Genomic DNA, 16,805 nt, shown 5'->3' with positions numbered 1-16,805 from the left:
CTTCCCGCTTACAAGGGTTTATCTTGGTATGAACACTTATTTTGCTTCCCACGCCGTTACTTATCAGTAGCGTCTAGCCCACCTCTACTCCCTACTATCTCTCACCTCCCTCTACTGACATGAAATAAGTCCAAAGAACCGCTACTGCACAATAGGTGCGTCGCGTTGCTGACATGATAGGAAAGTGGTAAATATATAGACACTCTGAAATGTGTCAAGCTCAAGAAACTTGCAGCGATAAACGTGTTGGGCACCCGGCCCCCCAAATGTCGTCGAACGCATACATGAGGTGAGCTGTTCGAACCTTTTTTGTCGACACCTATCACTACCATGTCGACACTTGTCCGATCCGTGACTATATAGCTAGTTCGACTCTTTGTCAAGTCACTTCACTATCTCGTCCTACTTTTCAACATACTCCGAAATAAATGGATTGTCAATCAATCAATCAACACACTCCTTCGGGCTGCATACAATAAAGGAATTAAAAATAATTATATAACACACTCCTGCCGCTCAATGAATTATCAATCAATCAATCAATCACTCCGACCGCGCGGCCACCAATACAATTAATGAAGTAATCAATCAATCAACTCCGACCGCCGATATGCGAGTGATACCTCATGAAGAACAAGAAGGCAAGAAAGGTTATACATTTACCTAATGCTACAGGCAATGCTTTGACCAGAGTCATACTACACAATATTTTTCTTACCAAGAGCTGTCATCGATGTCAGCTAGCCCAAATAATCACAGGGCCGGAGCAGGTTTGCCAAAGCTGTTTCGTTTCGTAGTCCGTACTTATCTCCGAACACCTGTTCTTAGCATATATTGGAGCTAGGAGCTTACTCTTCCTTACGTTTCTGCCTTCTCCGGTTTATCCAGGAAACCTCGGTACGCTTCAATGGGACGATTCGTGGCAAACATCTGTAGAATTTACAATGCACACCCCATCTCCAGCACTTAAACCCGGTACGCAACAAAACACAACACACCAACCCTATGATATATTAGATCATGAGATTAACCAAGGGCAGATAGTTATCCGGTCACAGCTAGCTACAAAGTGACTGTCCAGCTAAAGGATCGATATCAGCCTAATTGAGTCCATCCCTACCCCTTCGTTTATGGTGGAGACGATCCATTCAGTCATGCCACAGGCGCTTGGACCATCTCTGACTAATTGGGCAGACGACATCACTACATGGTTGATCTAGAATCTAGATGCCCGTTGTGGGCGGGCTGATATGACACCTGGCCACACGCTTGAAAAGCTTCACGATCCACGAGTCTATAGACGCGTCGGACGCGTCTCTTCACTCTGAGATTCTGAGGCAAAGCGTGCTGATTCGTACTCGTACATGCACCTACCCCTCTCTCCCTACTCTACTCTACATACCTACAATTGTACTCCCCGTCTTGCATCTCATGCGAGTGTAGAGTAGAGTAGCAATTGCATCTCCCTGGAAGAGCACTCCAGGCCGTACCCCGCCTCAATCTGCTTTTCTTCTACACCAGTAGAGCAGGTCCATAGCTACCGACTCTAGTCCCCTTGCTCGACCTCCCCCCCGGCATCAAAATCTCAACAATTTCACTGCCTACCGACAGGACAGGCAGACCTAGCCAGGGCAACTTACAACATGGAAGAGGCATGTAGTCATCCATTCGCCCACCTCCCGAGCCGTGCCCTAAAGAGGCGACCCCCCCCCCCCCCCTCGAGGCGTTGATTAGCAGCAGCACAAATCATCTTCCGTCACTCGTATACTGTTAGCCAAAGGATGCTCCAGAGAGTGAAGGAAAGAGAGACACACCTGCTTGGCTGACGTGCTGCATACATCCGGTCTGTCTGTCGTGTCGTGTCGTCTTCCCATCCGCGACATGCAACTGCAGGAACCGTTAGTTACATGTACAGACACCGCACGGACAAAGAACGCTGGAAAGCACAAAGCTTAGTGCATTCTGTACGTCTCTAGCTCCGCCACGAAATTTGCATGTGAAAATTGAACGATCAGCACCACCCCGCCTGTGCTCTCCGGTTTCTACAAGTTCTGCAGCGTGCTGCTGCGTGCGGGCTGCGGCGAGTGATTGCGAATGATTGCGCGCTTCCCGTCCCGAGAGCCTCGGCACGGGCTCGGATTTACCGTTTTGGCTTAGAGCATGGCCTGGACTGGATGGACCCTGTGCGATGACATTCTACAGCTGGTGGATTATATTATGTAGCTAGGCTTCACATGGAATCCCGCTCATCACATGGAGAGATGGATAAATAAATCATCAGTTGTTTTCAAAGCAGACGAGAGAGCAAAACACCAGAATTCGAATCAATAAGTAGTAATTCCCCACAAGTAGTAGTTAAGCTAGCTAGCTAGATTTTGATATGTGCAGACAAACTAAACTTTCCACCCGTACCAATCAATCCCAATATCAAACCAACACCACAGACAAGAAGAACCGTACCGGGTGAGTAAGAATACAGATAAACAGAAAAAAAGGGAAAGATTATCAAGAACCCATATTGATGCAAGTAAAAAAAAAAAAAAAGTAGAGAGATAAGATCGCAGACCGCCGTATGTATGCCAAAGGGGAGATAGAGATTCATAAACGCCAATAGAAAGTCCGATAAGTAAAAGAAAAGAGCCCACTCCAAACAAAAAACAAAAAGGTAAAAGAAAAAGCGCAGCAAAAAAAAATACGCAAAACAAGCAGAAAAAAGATACCGCCCAGTAACAAAACTAAATGTCAATATAATACAGTCGAAACTTTTCCCCCGAAACCCCAGCGCAAACCACTCCTCCACCCTAATTCTGGAACTCACTCCTCGTCGACGCCGTCCACCTCCTCTTCCTCTCCCACCCGGCCGCGCCCGAATCCCCCCACAGCCCACTGCCCCTCACAGCACTAGTACTCCCCCACAGCCCCGTCCCCGCCGCCGGCTCCTCCGCAATACTCCCGTTCGTACTCCCCCCACCCTCCTCATCCTCACTACTACTCCCGCCATCAATCGCACTGCCAAACAACATACTGCTACTCCCAAAGATGCCACTCCCACTACCGACACTCTCATCCTTACTCGCCGGCCGACTATCCCCCCCATCCACGGGGCGGCTCCACAGCCCCTTCGGCGCGGGCCCGGAGCTGGCCGTACTCGCGCTCCGCTTCCCATGATGCCCGAACATCGCCATCTCCTTCCCCGCGCCCGACGCCGCCAGCGTAAACCCGCCAATGGTCGTCGTGCGCTTCGCGGCCGTGGAGCGCAGGTGCGGCGACACGGGCGGCGTGCTCGTCGGCGTGGCGCCCGTGCGGATGTGCTCGTTGTTCGCGACGATCTGGAGCGCGTATTTCGCCGGCGGGGCCGCGGGGGCGTCGTCTGTGGTTGCTGTTGTTGGGGGCGCGGAGTGGCTGTGGTGGTGGTGGTGGTGAGAGCGGGAGGAGTCGTGGTCGCGGCGGACGGCCATGGTCACCGAGGCGATGCCGATGTCGATGAGCACGGGCTGGTGCGTGATTGCGCCGATGAGCGCGTTGCAGCCGGCGCCGTGCGTGACGAGGATGAGCACCGTCTCGATGTCGGTGTCGGTGTCGGTGTCGGTGTCGGCGCCGTCGTCGTCGCCGCAGTCGGAGAGCGGCGGCGTCGGGTTGCCGTTGACGGCCGCCGCCGTAGCCAGCTGCGGGTGCTCCTTCGCTGGTGTAGGCGTAGGAGTAGCCGGCTTCGACACCGCCGCCTCGCCGGCCGCGCAGCGCTTCCACTGCGTCGGCGAGGTCGCCACCTGCGGGTCCTCGGTGGCATAGTACCACAGCAGGCGGTTCCACCCGTTCTTGAAGCGCTTATGCATGGCCGTCCACTCCTCCTTGTACTCGCCGCCGCCGCCCAGCCTCGTCGAGTCCCAGCCGATGTCAAACTCGGCGTACTGCTTCGCGTGCGAGAAGTACCCGCGCGGGATGGGGCCGTTCGGCGACGTGGCCCACGTGGGCGTGGGGGCGACGAAGCCGCCCGTGAACGCGGGCGGCAGCGCCGCCGCGAGCGACGACATGTTGTAGAGCGAGGGGACGTGGTGGTGCTGTACGTGGTGGGCGGAGGAGGAAGGGGGCGGGGAGGGGGGCCGGATGTAGTCGGCTTTCGCGGAGCCGACGAGCAGCGGCGTGGGCGGCGGCGGCGTGATGTCTGTGTAGTAGTCCTCGGCCAGCCACTCGCCGAGCCAGGCGTCGAGGCGCAGCAGCGGCTTGACGAATTGGTGCTCTGAGCGGTCGTGCGGGGCGGGGTCGACGGTGAGCTCGCCGTCGCCCTCGCCGTCGGCGTCGTCGGGGTCGGCGTGCACGTAGTGCGTGTTTGTGATCTCCTGGTGGTGGTGCTGCGCGATGCCGGATGCGATTGAGACGCTTGTCTGGATGCAGCGCAGGAAGGGGGAGGAGTGGATGACGATGCGGATCTTGCGCGGGTGGGCGGCGGTGGTGGAGGCGGGGTGGGGGGTGTTGAGCCTGTTGGCGATGAGGGTGGCGATGCGGGAGCCGAGGCTGCGGGTCTGCGTCCAGCCGCCGTAGGTGAGGGGCGGGTCGTAGGGCGTGGGCGAGGAGAGCTGCCATTGGGCGTCGGCCATGTCGAGGCGGGCGCCGTGGCGGACGATGAAGACGTGGGTGGGTGTTGAGGAAGGCATCGTGAGAGAGAGGCCTTGAGTGGTGGAGATGGTGTTGAGATAGTAGATGCTATGCTCTTGAGAAGTTCTGTCTCTGCCTGGGACTGGGACTGGGACTGGGACTCGGGGGGTGGATATATATATATATATATCTAGCAGACGTCTGTAGTAGTAGCAGTAGGCAGTAGCAGTATGTAGCAGTAGGCAGCAGTAGTAGCAGTACTAATAGGCAGCCCTCTTGAGAATCGATGGCGAAATTCCGCGCCCTGCTCTTGGGGTGTCGAGGGGCGTGGGGGGGGGATTGGGTCGTATTTGAACGGATGTCTCTGTGCTGAAGGCGAAGTCGACGTCCACCAACTGGGAATGGGAAAACGACTCGGTCGAGGAGCGTGCGTGCGTGCGTGCGGTGACGATATGAGGCTGAGAAACTCTGATAGTAATCCTTCTTCTTCACAAGGGCAGCAAAAAAAAGATTATATCCTCAGACCAGACCGGCCGTGCGAATTTCCCACCCTTTCTCTCTCGCTCGGTAAGCACCAGCAAAAAAAGCAAGCAAAAAACGGGCTTGCTCGGGTCTGATCGTCCAGTTTCGGTCCCTGGGTCTCTCTCTCTCTCTCTCTCTCTCTCTATTTTTTTTGTTGAATCGGAGAATTCCGAGCTACCTAGCTATCCAGGTCTGTCTCACACAAGAGTACAAAACAGAACAGTACCTACAGATCCGGTACTCCCGCGGATTTGGGTTTGGATGGGATATGTATGTGCGTGCGTGCGTGCGTGCGTGGGTAGGCGTGGGAAATTTAAGATCTGCCTGCGCTGCTGCAGGGAGCCGTCGGTCGACGTGCGTAGGTACGTACGGAAATACGGGATGGGGATAGGGATTAGGAGGGCCGGGAGGGATGATGTCGAGTAGGTAGGTATATCGTGCCAGTGGTGGTGGTGGTGGGGAGGGGAGGACGACGTTCAGATATGTAGTTACGGATGGGAAAGCAGAGAAGCACAGAGAGAGAGAGAGAGAGGTGAGGGGGGCACGCGAGCAAGTGGTCTCGTAATAAATTTTCTTCTTTCTTCCTTTGTGCTTAAGCTTGTGAGGCAAAAATTGACTGCGGGTGGAGATAGGTAGGCAGAAAGTGGCAGCAGCAGAAGAGTAAGAAGACCGCACGCAATTAAGGTCAATTAACCCCGTAGAGCAGAATGGGATGGGTGGGACCCAAGAAGCTAGAGAATGTCGGTCTGTATGTTATGTCATCTACATACACCGGGAAACCTAATATCATTCTCTCGTCACCCTCAACTCAATCCAATTCGAGGAGGTGGTGGTGGATGCAGCTGGCTGGCAAACTATCGTGACTTGACTTCCGGCTGAACAAGAAAGAAAGAAATGTGGGGAAGCTACGGTGGAGGAGTTTACTCGGCCGGCTAGCTAGCTGGCGGGGGGGCAAAGTCAATCCAATCCAATTCCCAAGCACGAGGAGGAGGAGGAGGGGGGGAGCGCGCGGCAAGCAAGCCCTCATCCTCAGCAGTGGTTCACTTCACCGCCGCCGGAAATATTTCACAACGCCCCAAAAACCTGAAATCGAATCACATCACACACCCACAGATATCGATAGCCTGATGTAATACCAATAACCCAAGCGATGGTAACTCTCCTCTGGAGTAGCTAACGTGTTTCGATTCCCCGGTTATCAGCCAATTATCGGTTCCAGTTCTGGTAGTTGGAGTAGGTAGGTAGGTAGGTAGGTGGGCAGACAGGGCGATCTACAGTGCCTACGCCTACCAAAACTGTAAATCTCAATTAAATAATTAAATGGCCCATCAAAAACAAATTTCCTGTCCTGGTGTGTTACAGTTGCACCCATGCTACCTACCCGCCCCATGGCCGTACCATAAAACACACACAAGATATTGCCTACCTCCAAGGGTACATACGTAAAAGGAAGAGAGAGGAGGAGCTTGTGAGTATGTGTGTGGTGCGCCTACAAATTTTGTACATACATGTTTGCACTGCACTGCATACAATCTAAATGTCCCATACCTATCGGTGTCAAAAATATACAATCAAACATTGGCCTTGCTGTATCTGATCTGATCGATGTCATGACAGCTCTTTCCACATACATACAGCCTCAACCCTCCCCTTCACAAGCTAGGCGGTTGGTTTACCCTGAAAGCAGAGGAATTAACAAAAATGCAGCACACCCTTCTTTCTCCCCCGCATTACGAATCTACCGACCCTACATCCTCCCACACAGATCGAAACAAACGACCCTTCTTCTGCCTGCTCTCCCCACACAGAACCCTGTCGAACCACCCTCCCTCTTCTGAAATGAGGAAACAAACAGTCAGGTCGAGACGATGCGCCACCCCTCACCTTAGAAATCTGGACAGACATGACGCCGACCTGCTTTTCGAGACAGAGAGAGTCCAGCATGTCATGCAGGTTTTCCTTGCACGTACCCCTCCCCTAGCTTCCCTACCTTCCCTTCCCTCCCTTCCCTTGCTAACCTTCTGTACCCTCCGGGTCCCTCCCTACGCTGCCTACCCCCGCCCTCGCTTGTAACGCATGTGACCCCTCTTTTTTGATTCATCCATGCCTCAAGCCTTCTTTTTTTTTTTTTACCAGATGAATGGCACAAGCAAAGCACAGACAACAAAGAGGGAAACATTTTTTTTTTCCTTGTGAGTGGAATGAGTTCGTCACCGGACATAATGGACGGTTTTAGCTACTATCCATCCGGACGCACAAGTCAAACCACCACACACAACATCGTGACATTTTTTCGGCCGCGGTCCACGGTATCGGCTCTTGGGTGATACATAATCACGATGGAACATTTGTAACCACATAGGTTCAGTTATGTGCGACTTGAATAACCCTCCCAATCCAATCCGAGGAAACCTTTTACCCCGGCGGCACGAAACATACATATGTAGATTTCCGCTCTAAATAAACCCCCGGGTCAGATCAGAGCGAGCGTCAAGGGCAAAAAAGAAAAGAAAGAGAAAAAAAGTGTCAGGGAAAAACAGTCATGTGTTGCGTTTTGCCTACCGGTATGTAAGGTACCACTGCAATTGTAGTAGCCGTTGGTAACCAACTTCTAGAAAAGGGAGTGGAAAATGTCCAATGAGCACTTCTACCTCCGGGGGAGGCCACGATCATTTCCGATGCCTCAAAGACCAAAGACACAACGAAAGTAGCCGGCAAAATTCAAAAGCCACCTAACGAATTTTTTTTTTTCCCTCCTAAAGCGCAAGGGATTTCGCCATACCTACAGATGTCACGAAAGTCTTTCCTTTTCACTTTAGTCCTTACTAGATTAGCTGTTTGGAGCCCCGAGAAAGCGCTAGTACTGCATGTTTATATAAATATAGGGTTAGGGTTTCTTACCCTTAAACATCTTCGAACAGGCCAAACCAACATCTCAGCATCGAGGCTCATCATCTAACTACATCCTCATCCCCTTTATTTCCTTTTTTCTCGTCTCGCCGTTCCTTTCCTATTTGTTATTTGCCCTGCCTCGTTGCAACTTTATAATTCCTTTTTACTGAAAGTCAAATCCTAAAATCCCCATCCAAGCAAAGCGCATTGACCTTTCCCCTAGTTGGTTAATTAGTTGTCTCACTTTGCTTTTTCCCCAAGTTTGCTTGCTCCCCGCGATTTGTTTTGCTTTGTTTTCCTATTGTGACGGATCGATGTCTTGCCTATGATGAATTTTGCCTTTCCGTTTTCTCATCCGATCAACAGTGCATGCATGTCCTACCTAACTCAGCTACCTACTCCAGCGTAGGTACCGATTGATAGTCTGCGTTTTGTTTTGTCAGTCGAATTGAAAACTACACAGCTACTTTATGTAGGGGTCCAAAAGAGTTGCGGCTTGAAACATCGATCTCAAATTTTTTCCTGAGTGCGGGGGGACCGGTTACACGGAAATGTCATTGAAAACCGTAATACGGCTGGGAATGAGTATCAGCAGTCGAGACCACATCGCTGACTGAGAATGTCGATGGGTCAATGATCGTTGGTCGCAGTCCCTGGAGGAACCTTCGGGATCGAACGGTTGTTAAATTTCTTGCCAGTGTCTGCATGCTTCGTAGAGCTGGGTGTGTTTGCAGTGGTGGCTTGCATGGTGGGCTTGAAGCGAGTAGGAACAGAGCCAGTGAACTCTCCTCTCCCTTCCTCTAGCGAGTCTCGTGAGCCAACAAGTCCCGCAGAGTATGTACGAGCGAGCGGTAGGTATGTATTTCATACTTAACCGTAATCCACTGGCATGGAAAAGCAACAATTCTAAACTGCGCAGCCCTTAGCCTCATAACGCGCGATTATTTGCTCAGCCCACTGTAGGGTCTCAACTCACGATATGATTGTTCCATATCTCCGGTTGGCCAGCTATCACAGAGCCGACAGCTCGCAGTTTCTCCAAAGTGTTTTTCCTAATACCACTGGAATTCCGTGGTTAATTCCTTAACCGGCCCAGCCGACCTCAAGACTACCATTGTCGCCCTCGCTCACTGCCATAGACTTATGGGTCTATAAGTTCTTGTATTAGGCTTTTGCCAATAACGTAATTTGACTCAACCGACGTCCAAACAGTTGAATGTAGAGGTATTGAAACTATCAAATATTTCATCTTCATCCTATCACAAGACCTTTAGAGCTGTTTGCGGGAGTGTCCATCTCCGGTCATAGGGCTCAAATCTCCGAGTGAGCACCTGTGACGAAAATTCCAGTCAAAAAACAAAAAAAAGGTTTTTCGACCATGCACCACTGGTGGTCAGAGAAACCACGAACCGAGCCGCACTTAAACCTAGTATGCCCATCTAAGAGAATACAACTCGAATTTGAAAGCTTAAAGGTTGGCATCAATTGGCAGACGGAATGACCGTCAGCCCGTCCTTGGCTAGCCTTCAAAATTGGAGTGTAAACATTTGATTTAAATCACCTGGTCATCTTCGTTACTGTTAATGATGATGCTAGTTTTGATGAATGAGGGGGATTAGAGGAACCTGGTGTTTGAGTAAATCGGCATACGTTGAACAGCCAGACGCTTCCACCACTTACCCGGACACCCTCACACCCAGCCTGATAATGATGGAGCAAATTAAGATTTCCAGAAAACAGACGAAACATGGATTTTCACCTTTCTCCGTTAGTTGCCCGGTCGAGGGGGATGTCTGGGTGAGTGGTGGAAACATAAGTACATGTATGTATCAATGACATTGTCATATTTGGAGCCAGAAATCACTTCCCAACTTAAGCTTCGCTGACTACTCACAGATGTACCTACACGCGATCGTTCCTTAGTTTACGCGTGTGTAGGGCGCTTTGACAATCTGTCATCGAGGATGGTGTGTTCCCAGCTAGAGAGCTACATACTACGCACGCCGCCTCAATAAAACTACCCCATCTCTGAATTACACATAATGAGTATACTACATGTGTATACTACATGTAGCTCTTTATCTCTGAAATCAGCTGGGCTGAATACTTACCAGTAAGTTGCCCAATGATGCACCGTCTTGCAGTTTCAAACACTGACAGTTGTCGGCAGCTGTGACGACTGCCAGCTCTTCTACACTCTTAGGAAAGCCAGTATATGCGCTCCTCGAACTGGAGATCCCATAACGCGGTATCAGAATCCAATGGGAGCCTTAAAAGTCCACAGACGCCACAAAACAACGCTTACTTGGCGAATACAAGATGGGCAAAGTCTATGTCATCTCCTCTCTCATAGTCTTTTGGGTAGATGCCTTAGTATTAACACTACCGAATTAAGCATTACCAAGCCCTGCGAGACTTCGGATAAGGAAATTGAAGATTACTAAAAAGGTTCTACCAGGCGATAAAACTTGAGACAATGCAGAAATTTTGACAGTTTAGGAAAGGCATTCATTGCTAAATAGCCTGAATAGGTATACGTACATAAGTTCATGGGCTCCGGTCAGATTTTCAGTGGCGCGGAATATAGATAAACCGTCCGATAAGAAACGCGGGGCAGCGCGGGGAATTAGCCCTACCCCAGATTTAGAGGCTCGCAAGTAACACGTGAATTGCCATAAGAATCTTTATGTTTTCGAGGCATAACAATGGTTGTGTATAAGTAAACCCGGACCCCACTCAAGAGTGAGATCGATCGATATGCCATATGCCTTACCCGTGGTTCCCATAACCCGAGAACCCACGAGTGACAGGCCGTGACCCCGAAACCAACCTTAAATTACGTCCATCTCGCTTTCCCCACCAATCCCCATTCATCCGTCGCTCGTGAGGAGCTGATTCAACATCACAGCCGGACGAAAGGGAGGATTTGCATGTGAAAGTCACGTGTTGGCGCGGGCGGGTGGCAGCTGAGCTGCGGTTGTTGTTCGCACCGAGGCTCTCTACCAACCAAGGTTCAGAGACCTGCAGCGATGATACCCCCACCATGGGGACGGGAGAGCTCAAGAATTCCCCGCAGAACGCGTAGGGGGACATTACAAATAAAGATCCGATCTAATCTTGTCACTGGGGCCCGTGAGCACATAAAACGCAGAAGCCCCCCTTCACTCCTCTTCACTCCACTCAAGTCCCAAGTCCCCAAGCTCCAAGTGTCATTTCATCCTGCCAGTCATTCCACCAGAAGAAGTAGACACCTCCTATAGATCAAGATGTCAAAATCAGTATCAATAGACCTGCCAGCGAAGGTCGAGGCCAAGATCGAGGAGGTTAAGGTGGAAGTCGCAGCAAAGTCCATGGCTGGACTGCGCTCGCTGGTCGCTGGAGGTGTTGGTGGTGTCTTTGCTGTGATCAGTGGTATGTTTGTTCGCGTTGATGCCACTTCTCGTGATGCATGTGGAGCTGATCTTGATGCGTAGGTCACCCCTTTGACCTGGTCAAGGTACGGCTTCAGACTGCGGAGAAGGGAGTGTACAGAGGTGCTTTCGATGTAGTCGCCAAGACTGTAGCCAGAGAGGGCATGTTCAGAGTAAGTCCCAAGCGCGCAGAACAGTACAAAGACGTGAGCATAAGAGTAACTTTGTTGTAGGGTCTATATGCCGGTGTTTCGGCGCCATTAATCGGTGTTACGCCCATGTTCGCTGTCTCATTCTGGGGTTACGACGTCGGAAAGAACCTCGTTCGCCGTTTCTCCACCGTCGAGAACAACACCCTCAGCGTTGCCCAGATCTCGGCCGCCGGATTCTTTTCCGCCATTCCCATGACTGCCATCACCGCCCCGTTCGAGCGCGTGAAGGTCCTTCTCCAGATCCAAGGTCAATCCGGCGGAGAGAAGAAGTACAAGGGCGGTTTCGACGTCGTCCGTCAGTTGTACAAAGAAGGCGGAGTCCGCTCCGTCTTCCGTGGGTCCGCTGCCACACTTGCCCGTGATGGCCCCGGCTCAGCCGCTTACTTTGCGACTTATGAGATCCTGAAGAAGAAGCTTTCAGGAGGAGAGGACCCGAGCATGGGTGCTGTTATGGTTGCCGGTGGTGGAGCTGGTATGGCAATGTGGCTCCTCATCTTCCCGATCGATACGGTGAAGAGTAGGCTGCAGAGTGCAGAGGGCAAGCCGACCATTGGGAGTGTCGTGAAGGAGATTAATGCACGTGGAGGATACAAGGCATTCTTCCCCGGTCTTGGACCGGCGTTGGCAAGAAGTGTGCCGGCGAATGCATTCACCTTCTTGGGTGTCGAGTTGGCGCACAAGGCCATGAACAAGATGTTTGATTAAACGGACTCTTCGGGTAAAGGGGGAGCTGGGAGAGACTTAGATGACTGGTTCTGTGCTTCTTTATCATTATCATGGCGTAGGTTGAGCTTGGTTTCTTGACTTCTTTTTAGACGTTTGATAGACGTTCTGCTGCGTTAGCGCTTTCTTTTCTTCTTCTTTCCTATGTTCTTCTTTCTGTACTTCGGTTGTAAATTTACCACTTGCTTTATCATTGTGTTATAGAACCCACTAGGGCGAATGATATTAACACTTTAAAGACTGGATTCTCTCGAAGATTGTGATAAGTGAATCTAATTACATATGGGAGCATTTCTAAGAGCTACAAGGTCTTATCCGGAAACGATACTTTAGTACAACAGGCCATCTAAATTCAAACTTACACACTGACAAATCCTAACCGCTCCGGTAAAGTGCGTTGACTGGTCTATGGTTGTACAGAGCGAGTTCGGAAACACTATCAAGTGGTACGGAAAGCATTTGGATGTGGATACGGGCCTTCCTTCCTGGCTCCTGACTTCTGCTGTCTGGGCCCATGGTTATCTCAGAGTCGCTCAAACACTAAGCCATGGTAGATGATTGGATGGATTGCGAGAGGATGAGCCGAGAGAGGATTTGATGGGCTACCGTAGCCATGGACGAATGATGTGATCCACGTGGTATCACAGCTCAAGGCCTTGCCTTATGTTTCCCGAACGTTCAAGACATCGAGTCTTTGACTGGGCAGAGCAAGACATTTGATCCGTTTTCGTGCCGGCTCCCTGGTCTTCGAACCCACTGGTTTGTAGCTTGGTCTCTGTGATATATCGCCCAGAAAGGAGATGATTTCCTATCACTAGAGTGCTACCTTGCGCTAGATACGGGTACGATCTTAATCGACGAATTGTTTGATGATTGGTTAACGATGCTAATGGTGATAAGGGGCGGGCGAGTTAAGGCACATGCATGTTCGCCCTCGTTTTCTTCATCGCCCGACAGCCCTCGCCCCCTCACCCCTCGTCTCCTAGAAGCTCTCAACAGGTTCCTAACTCTCCTAGGAGCTTCCTACGCGTAACTATGAGCAGGAGTATTCTGGTGTATAGGCAGCCGGTGCCTATCTTCAGCTCACGCTACTCCGAAGTTTCCGATCTTTGTGAGTGTCGATCTTCTGGACGGTTGAGGCGATTAGCTGATCATCTTAGAAGTGGAGGAGAGAGGTACGGTATTAAAGGCATATACTGGTTCGTACCCATTCCCTGCAGGTCTGAGTTCAGCCTACTGCAGCTCATGCACACATGGGGGCGAGCTGCAGTGGGATCTTCAATCCCAGTGAATACTCAGCAGGGAAAGCGAGTGATTCCAGGATGGCGTTATATGTCACTTACGTTTGACAATCCCTCCCTAGGATCTCCACAACGATTAGGTACATGTAGATAGCTTAAAGTATATTATCATGCAGATCCCAGCAGGTGTTCAATATGAGTAAGCGATGTTTATGTCTCAAAGAGTAGCTGCATCCACTTAGCGGCTCGATAGTTAGACCAAAGATTCGAGTGGACGCTCGCTGAGGGGCGGAGTTGTGCTTCTAGGTTCAACGGATGGCTTGGCTTGATCGAGTGATAATAGATGATTAACTCATCTGGATGACTCGCTAACACCCTTAGTGCACAAATAAACCTGGAATATGAGCTAGTGTATATCTATTTTCATTGGTCTCCTAGAGATTAAAATGAGCTCCTCCCTAAAAAAAAAAAGCTGTTGAAGCCTAGTCCTAGCCATGAATGGTATGTGGATTAGACCTTTACTCGATCGAAGTGTACGAGTGGGAATATTTCAAGCAAACCGCCTGAAGATAGGGTACGAGATACCTCTGGCTCTTTGTTATGGACTAAATTGTATGGATTGTGGTGATCAGTAACAACGAATTTCCGGCTTGTTAATTCTGCAACGAGGTCAATGGTAATGAGTAAAACAAAAAAAAAGGCCGAGGTCAATGGGAGAGGCGGGAATTGAAGGGTAGATAAATCGGGCTTTCCTATCGAATGTTAAAAATATAAAAGAGTATATGCGAAAGGTATTGACTTTCTTGAAAAACTTACTTTGCTTGCTTGACTATCATACAGAGGGTCATATCAAGGCCCTTTATACTCCGAAGTTTATGCCAATTATAGACAAGATATGGCTCCATTTTAACATTTATTACCACGCTCTTCCATAGAATTCAGAAAGCACGACCGCCTTCTGAGATACATGACCATCCTCTGACAGGCAGGACACTGCTCCTAGACTCGCACCCAATAATTTCAACAAAGAGATGATACGCATGGACGAGTGATAGTGCATGATTAAACCGCCACTAGTCCCCTATCATTCAATACCCATGGACTGACATAGACGGTACAGTTTCTGGGCGCAGGGTCTCCCGTATGTTAAGTGACAGGTTCCGTGTGAACGTCCCGAGACATATGAAAGCCTACATCCGCGGATTAATCAGGCTCATCGTTCATTCATAACCCTAACCCAGCATTTAATAACCAACCGGAATGTTCTTGTTTAGCCAGTATACAACTCACCGATGGCCCAAAAACCATGCGATTACTCTTTTATGACAGCGCACCATAGTTGTGCTTTGCAGTCGGCAGATTCAACTCAAATCACAGCACAAATACAGATATTTATCCGATATGACCAATTGAATATCCATCTCGGCCTTGGACAGGATGACAATATTGGGACGGGCTCATCGGTTATCACTCGACAAGTTTGAAATATTAGGGGCCATTGATGCGTCGAATGGTTTGTTGCTGTTTGGGATGGATACACCATTACCGGCGCCTCATCTTAAAAGCGGTTTAAAGCGCCCCTGATCCTCTTTATTCCGTCAGATTCCTTAAGATATAATAGTCTTTGTCACATTCTTAAAAGAAACCGCTGATAGGTAAGTAAGTCCTTCAAAGTCAGGAATTTTACATGTATTTTGGTTATCAAATAGTAGGCACCGGAGCAGTTACCCGGTCAAAGACATAGATAGCCCAGGAATGGTGCTTATCTTCGAAATAAATGTGTGCCTAAATGCATGTAGGATTTTGATTATCATTTCGAGATGATGTTGCAAAGTACCTACATGTACATGTCTATCCATCTGAATCCCACCATATTTCCTACCATGGTCCATACAAAAATTGCACCAATGTCATCATCCATCTCTATCTTCCCTCGCTTGCTTGCACTTAAAAAGATATCTCCGATTGGCCTATCTTTCAGCCTTAAGTAGTAGGGTAGAGTCGGTACAGTATCGGATTGTTGCACTTCAGGGGAAACAAGTGACAAGACAGGGTACAAGGGTTTTCAGTCTACCGAATCAGCCAATCAGCCAGGCAAATACATCAACTGGCCAGTCCCATTTGAAAGGATCCCAGGGATGAAATATTGAGAATTGTTTCGCGATGTGATAAAAAACTTGAATTTTGTTACTTCTTGTGTGATTGCCGTTGGTGATAGGATTGTGGCTTCAGTTGCTATACTTTCAAGGTTCAATGACCCATATGACCAGTCAATATGCAATTTCGAAGCTGTCATGATACAATTGTTTGTTGATGAAACATGTCGATAATGTAGGTTGGATCCTGCCTGTGTAGGTAAATACCTCTGGGTGGCCCAAGACAGCCCAGACAGAATCAGTGTAACGAGGGTAAGAGTAAGCCTGATAGTTCTTACATATCATGTCATATCCGAAAGCTCACATAACATAAGCCTGGCTTGCTGAGGAAGAACTTATCACACGTACCAAGCTTATGCGTGTGTGGGAGTCTTTCAGGCCAATTCGCATTGTTGCCGAAACCCCATCAAGTTAACAACCCTGCTATATATTTAGAAGCGAAGACAAGGCCTCCCCACAAATCGAGATGAACGAGCCGAATGAGACGATTTCAGCCTCAGAAGTAACGTTGCTATGCTGTGCAGCAGCCAGCTTGCCGGTGGTGTCGATTCGGTCTTGGCTCAGTGTGCAGTGCGGCCGTTATGTTGCGTTATGTTGTGTGCGGGGGGGTGGGCGATTGGCCTGGTCGCCCGCAGTGGCCGATAATCCTCTCCAGATGTGATTTGTGCGCGAAGGGCAAAGAAAGGGGGGGATAAACGTTTGATGTTCCTCATACAAGCGAAGCTGTTGCAATTGTATGTCGGCTTGTGACATGCCATGAACGACGACCCTTGCAGAAAGCCAACGTTGCAGTCAAGTTGCAACATGTGAGTATGTACCTACACCGGTACCTTCCTTCCTCCGATTCCTTTAATCTCCAGCATGGGAGCTAATATACACAACTGTTGTGTTCGAACACTCAATCACACTCCTTTCCTCACGCTGTTGGGAATTCTTTAACCTCCCATTCGTATGTTCTGAATGCGCCGGGGTAGGCGCCAAAGCGTGAATTGGAATCCATCATGCAGATTCAGACGGAATAGGTGTGTCGGCGCCGTTCTACCTGACGAGATAAGA

The 16,805-nt window shown here is 49.8% G+C and overlaps 2 protein-coding genes across 2 annotated transcripts; one reads left to right on the top strand and one right to left on the bottom strand.

The window, feature by feature from the left end:
* Nucleotides 1-2,801: 2,801 nt before the first annotated feature.
* H6S33_004246 (uncharacterized protein) lies at nt 2,802-4,652 on the bottom strand (the record flags this gene model as incomplete). Its single annotated transcript, XM_044835961.1, has 1 exon — nt 2,802-4,652. One exon carries the CDS (start codon nt 4,650-4,652, stop codon nt 2,802-2,804), a length of 1,851 nt encoding a protein of 616 aa, XP_044690984.1.
* A 6,621-nt stretch (nt 4,653-11,273) lies between these two features.
* Nucleotides 11,274-12,334, top strand: H6S33_004245 (uncharacterized protein; the record flags this gene model as incomplete). The annotated part of the gene is made up of 3 exons (XM_044835960.1): nt 11,274-11,418; nt 11,481-11,590; nt 11,651-12,334. 3 exons carry the CDS (start codon nt 11,274-11,276, stop codon nt 12,332-12,334), a joined length of 939 nt encoding a protein of 312 aa, XP_044690983.1.
* Between the last annotated feature and the right edge of the window lie 4,471 nt (nt 12,335-16,805).

This window comes from Morchella sextelata (genome assembly GCF_020137385.1).
Source record: "Morchella sextelata strain SCLS chromosome Unknown scls_17, whole genome shotgun sequence".
Classification (NCBI taxonomy): Eukaryota; Fungi; Ascomycota; class Pezizomycetes; order Pezizales; family Morchellaceae; genus Morchella; species Morchella sextelata.
The sequence above is the reverse complement of the archived record's forward strand: the minus strand, read 5'-3'. Positions and strand labels throughout refer to the sequence as shown.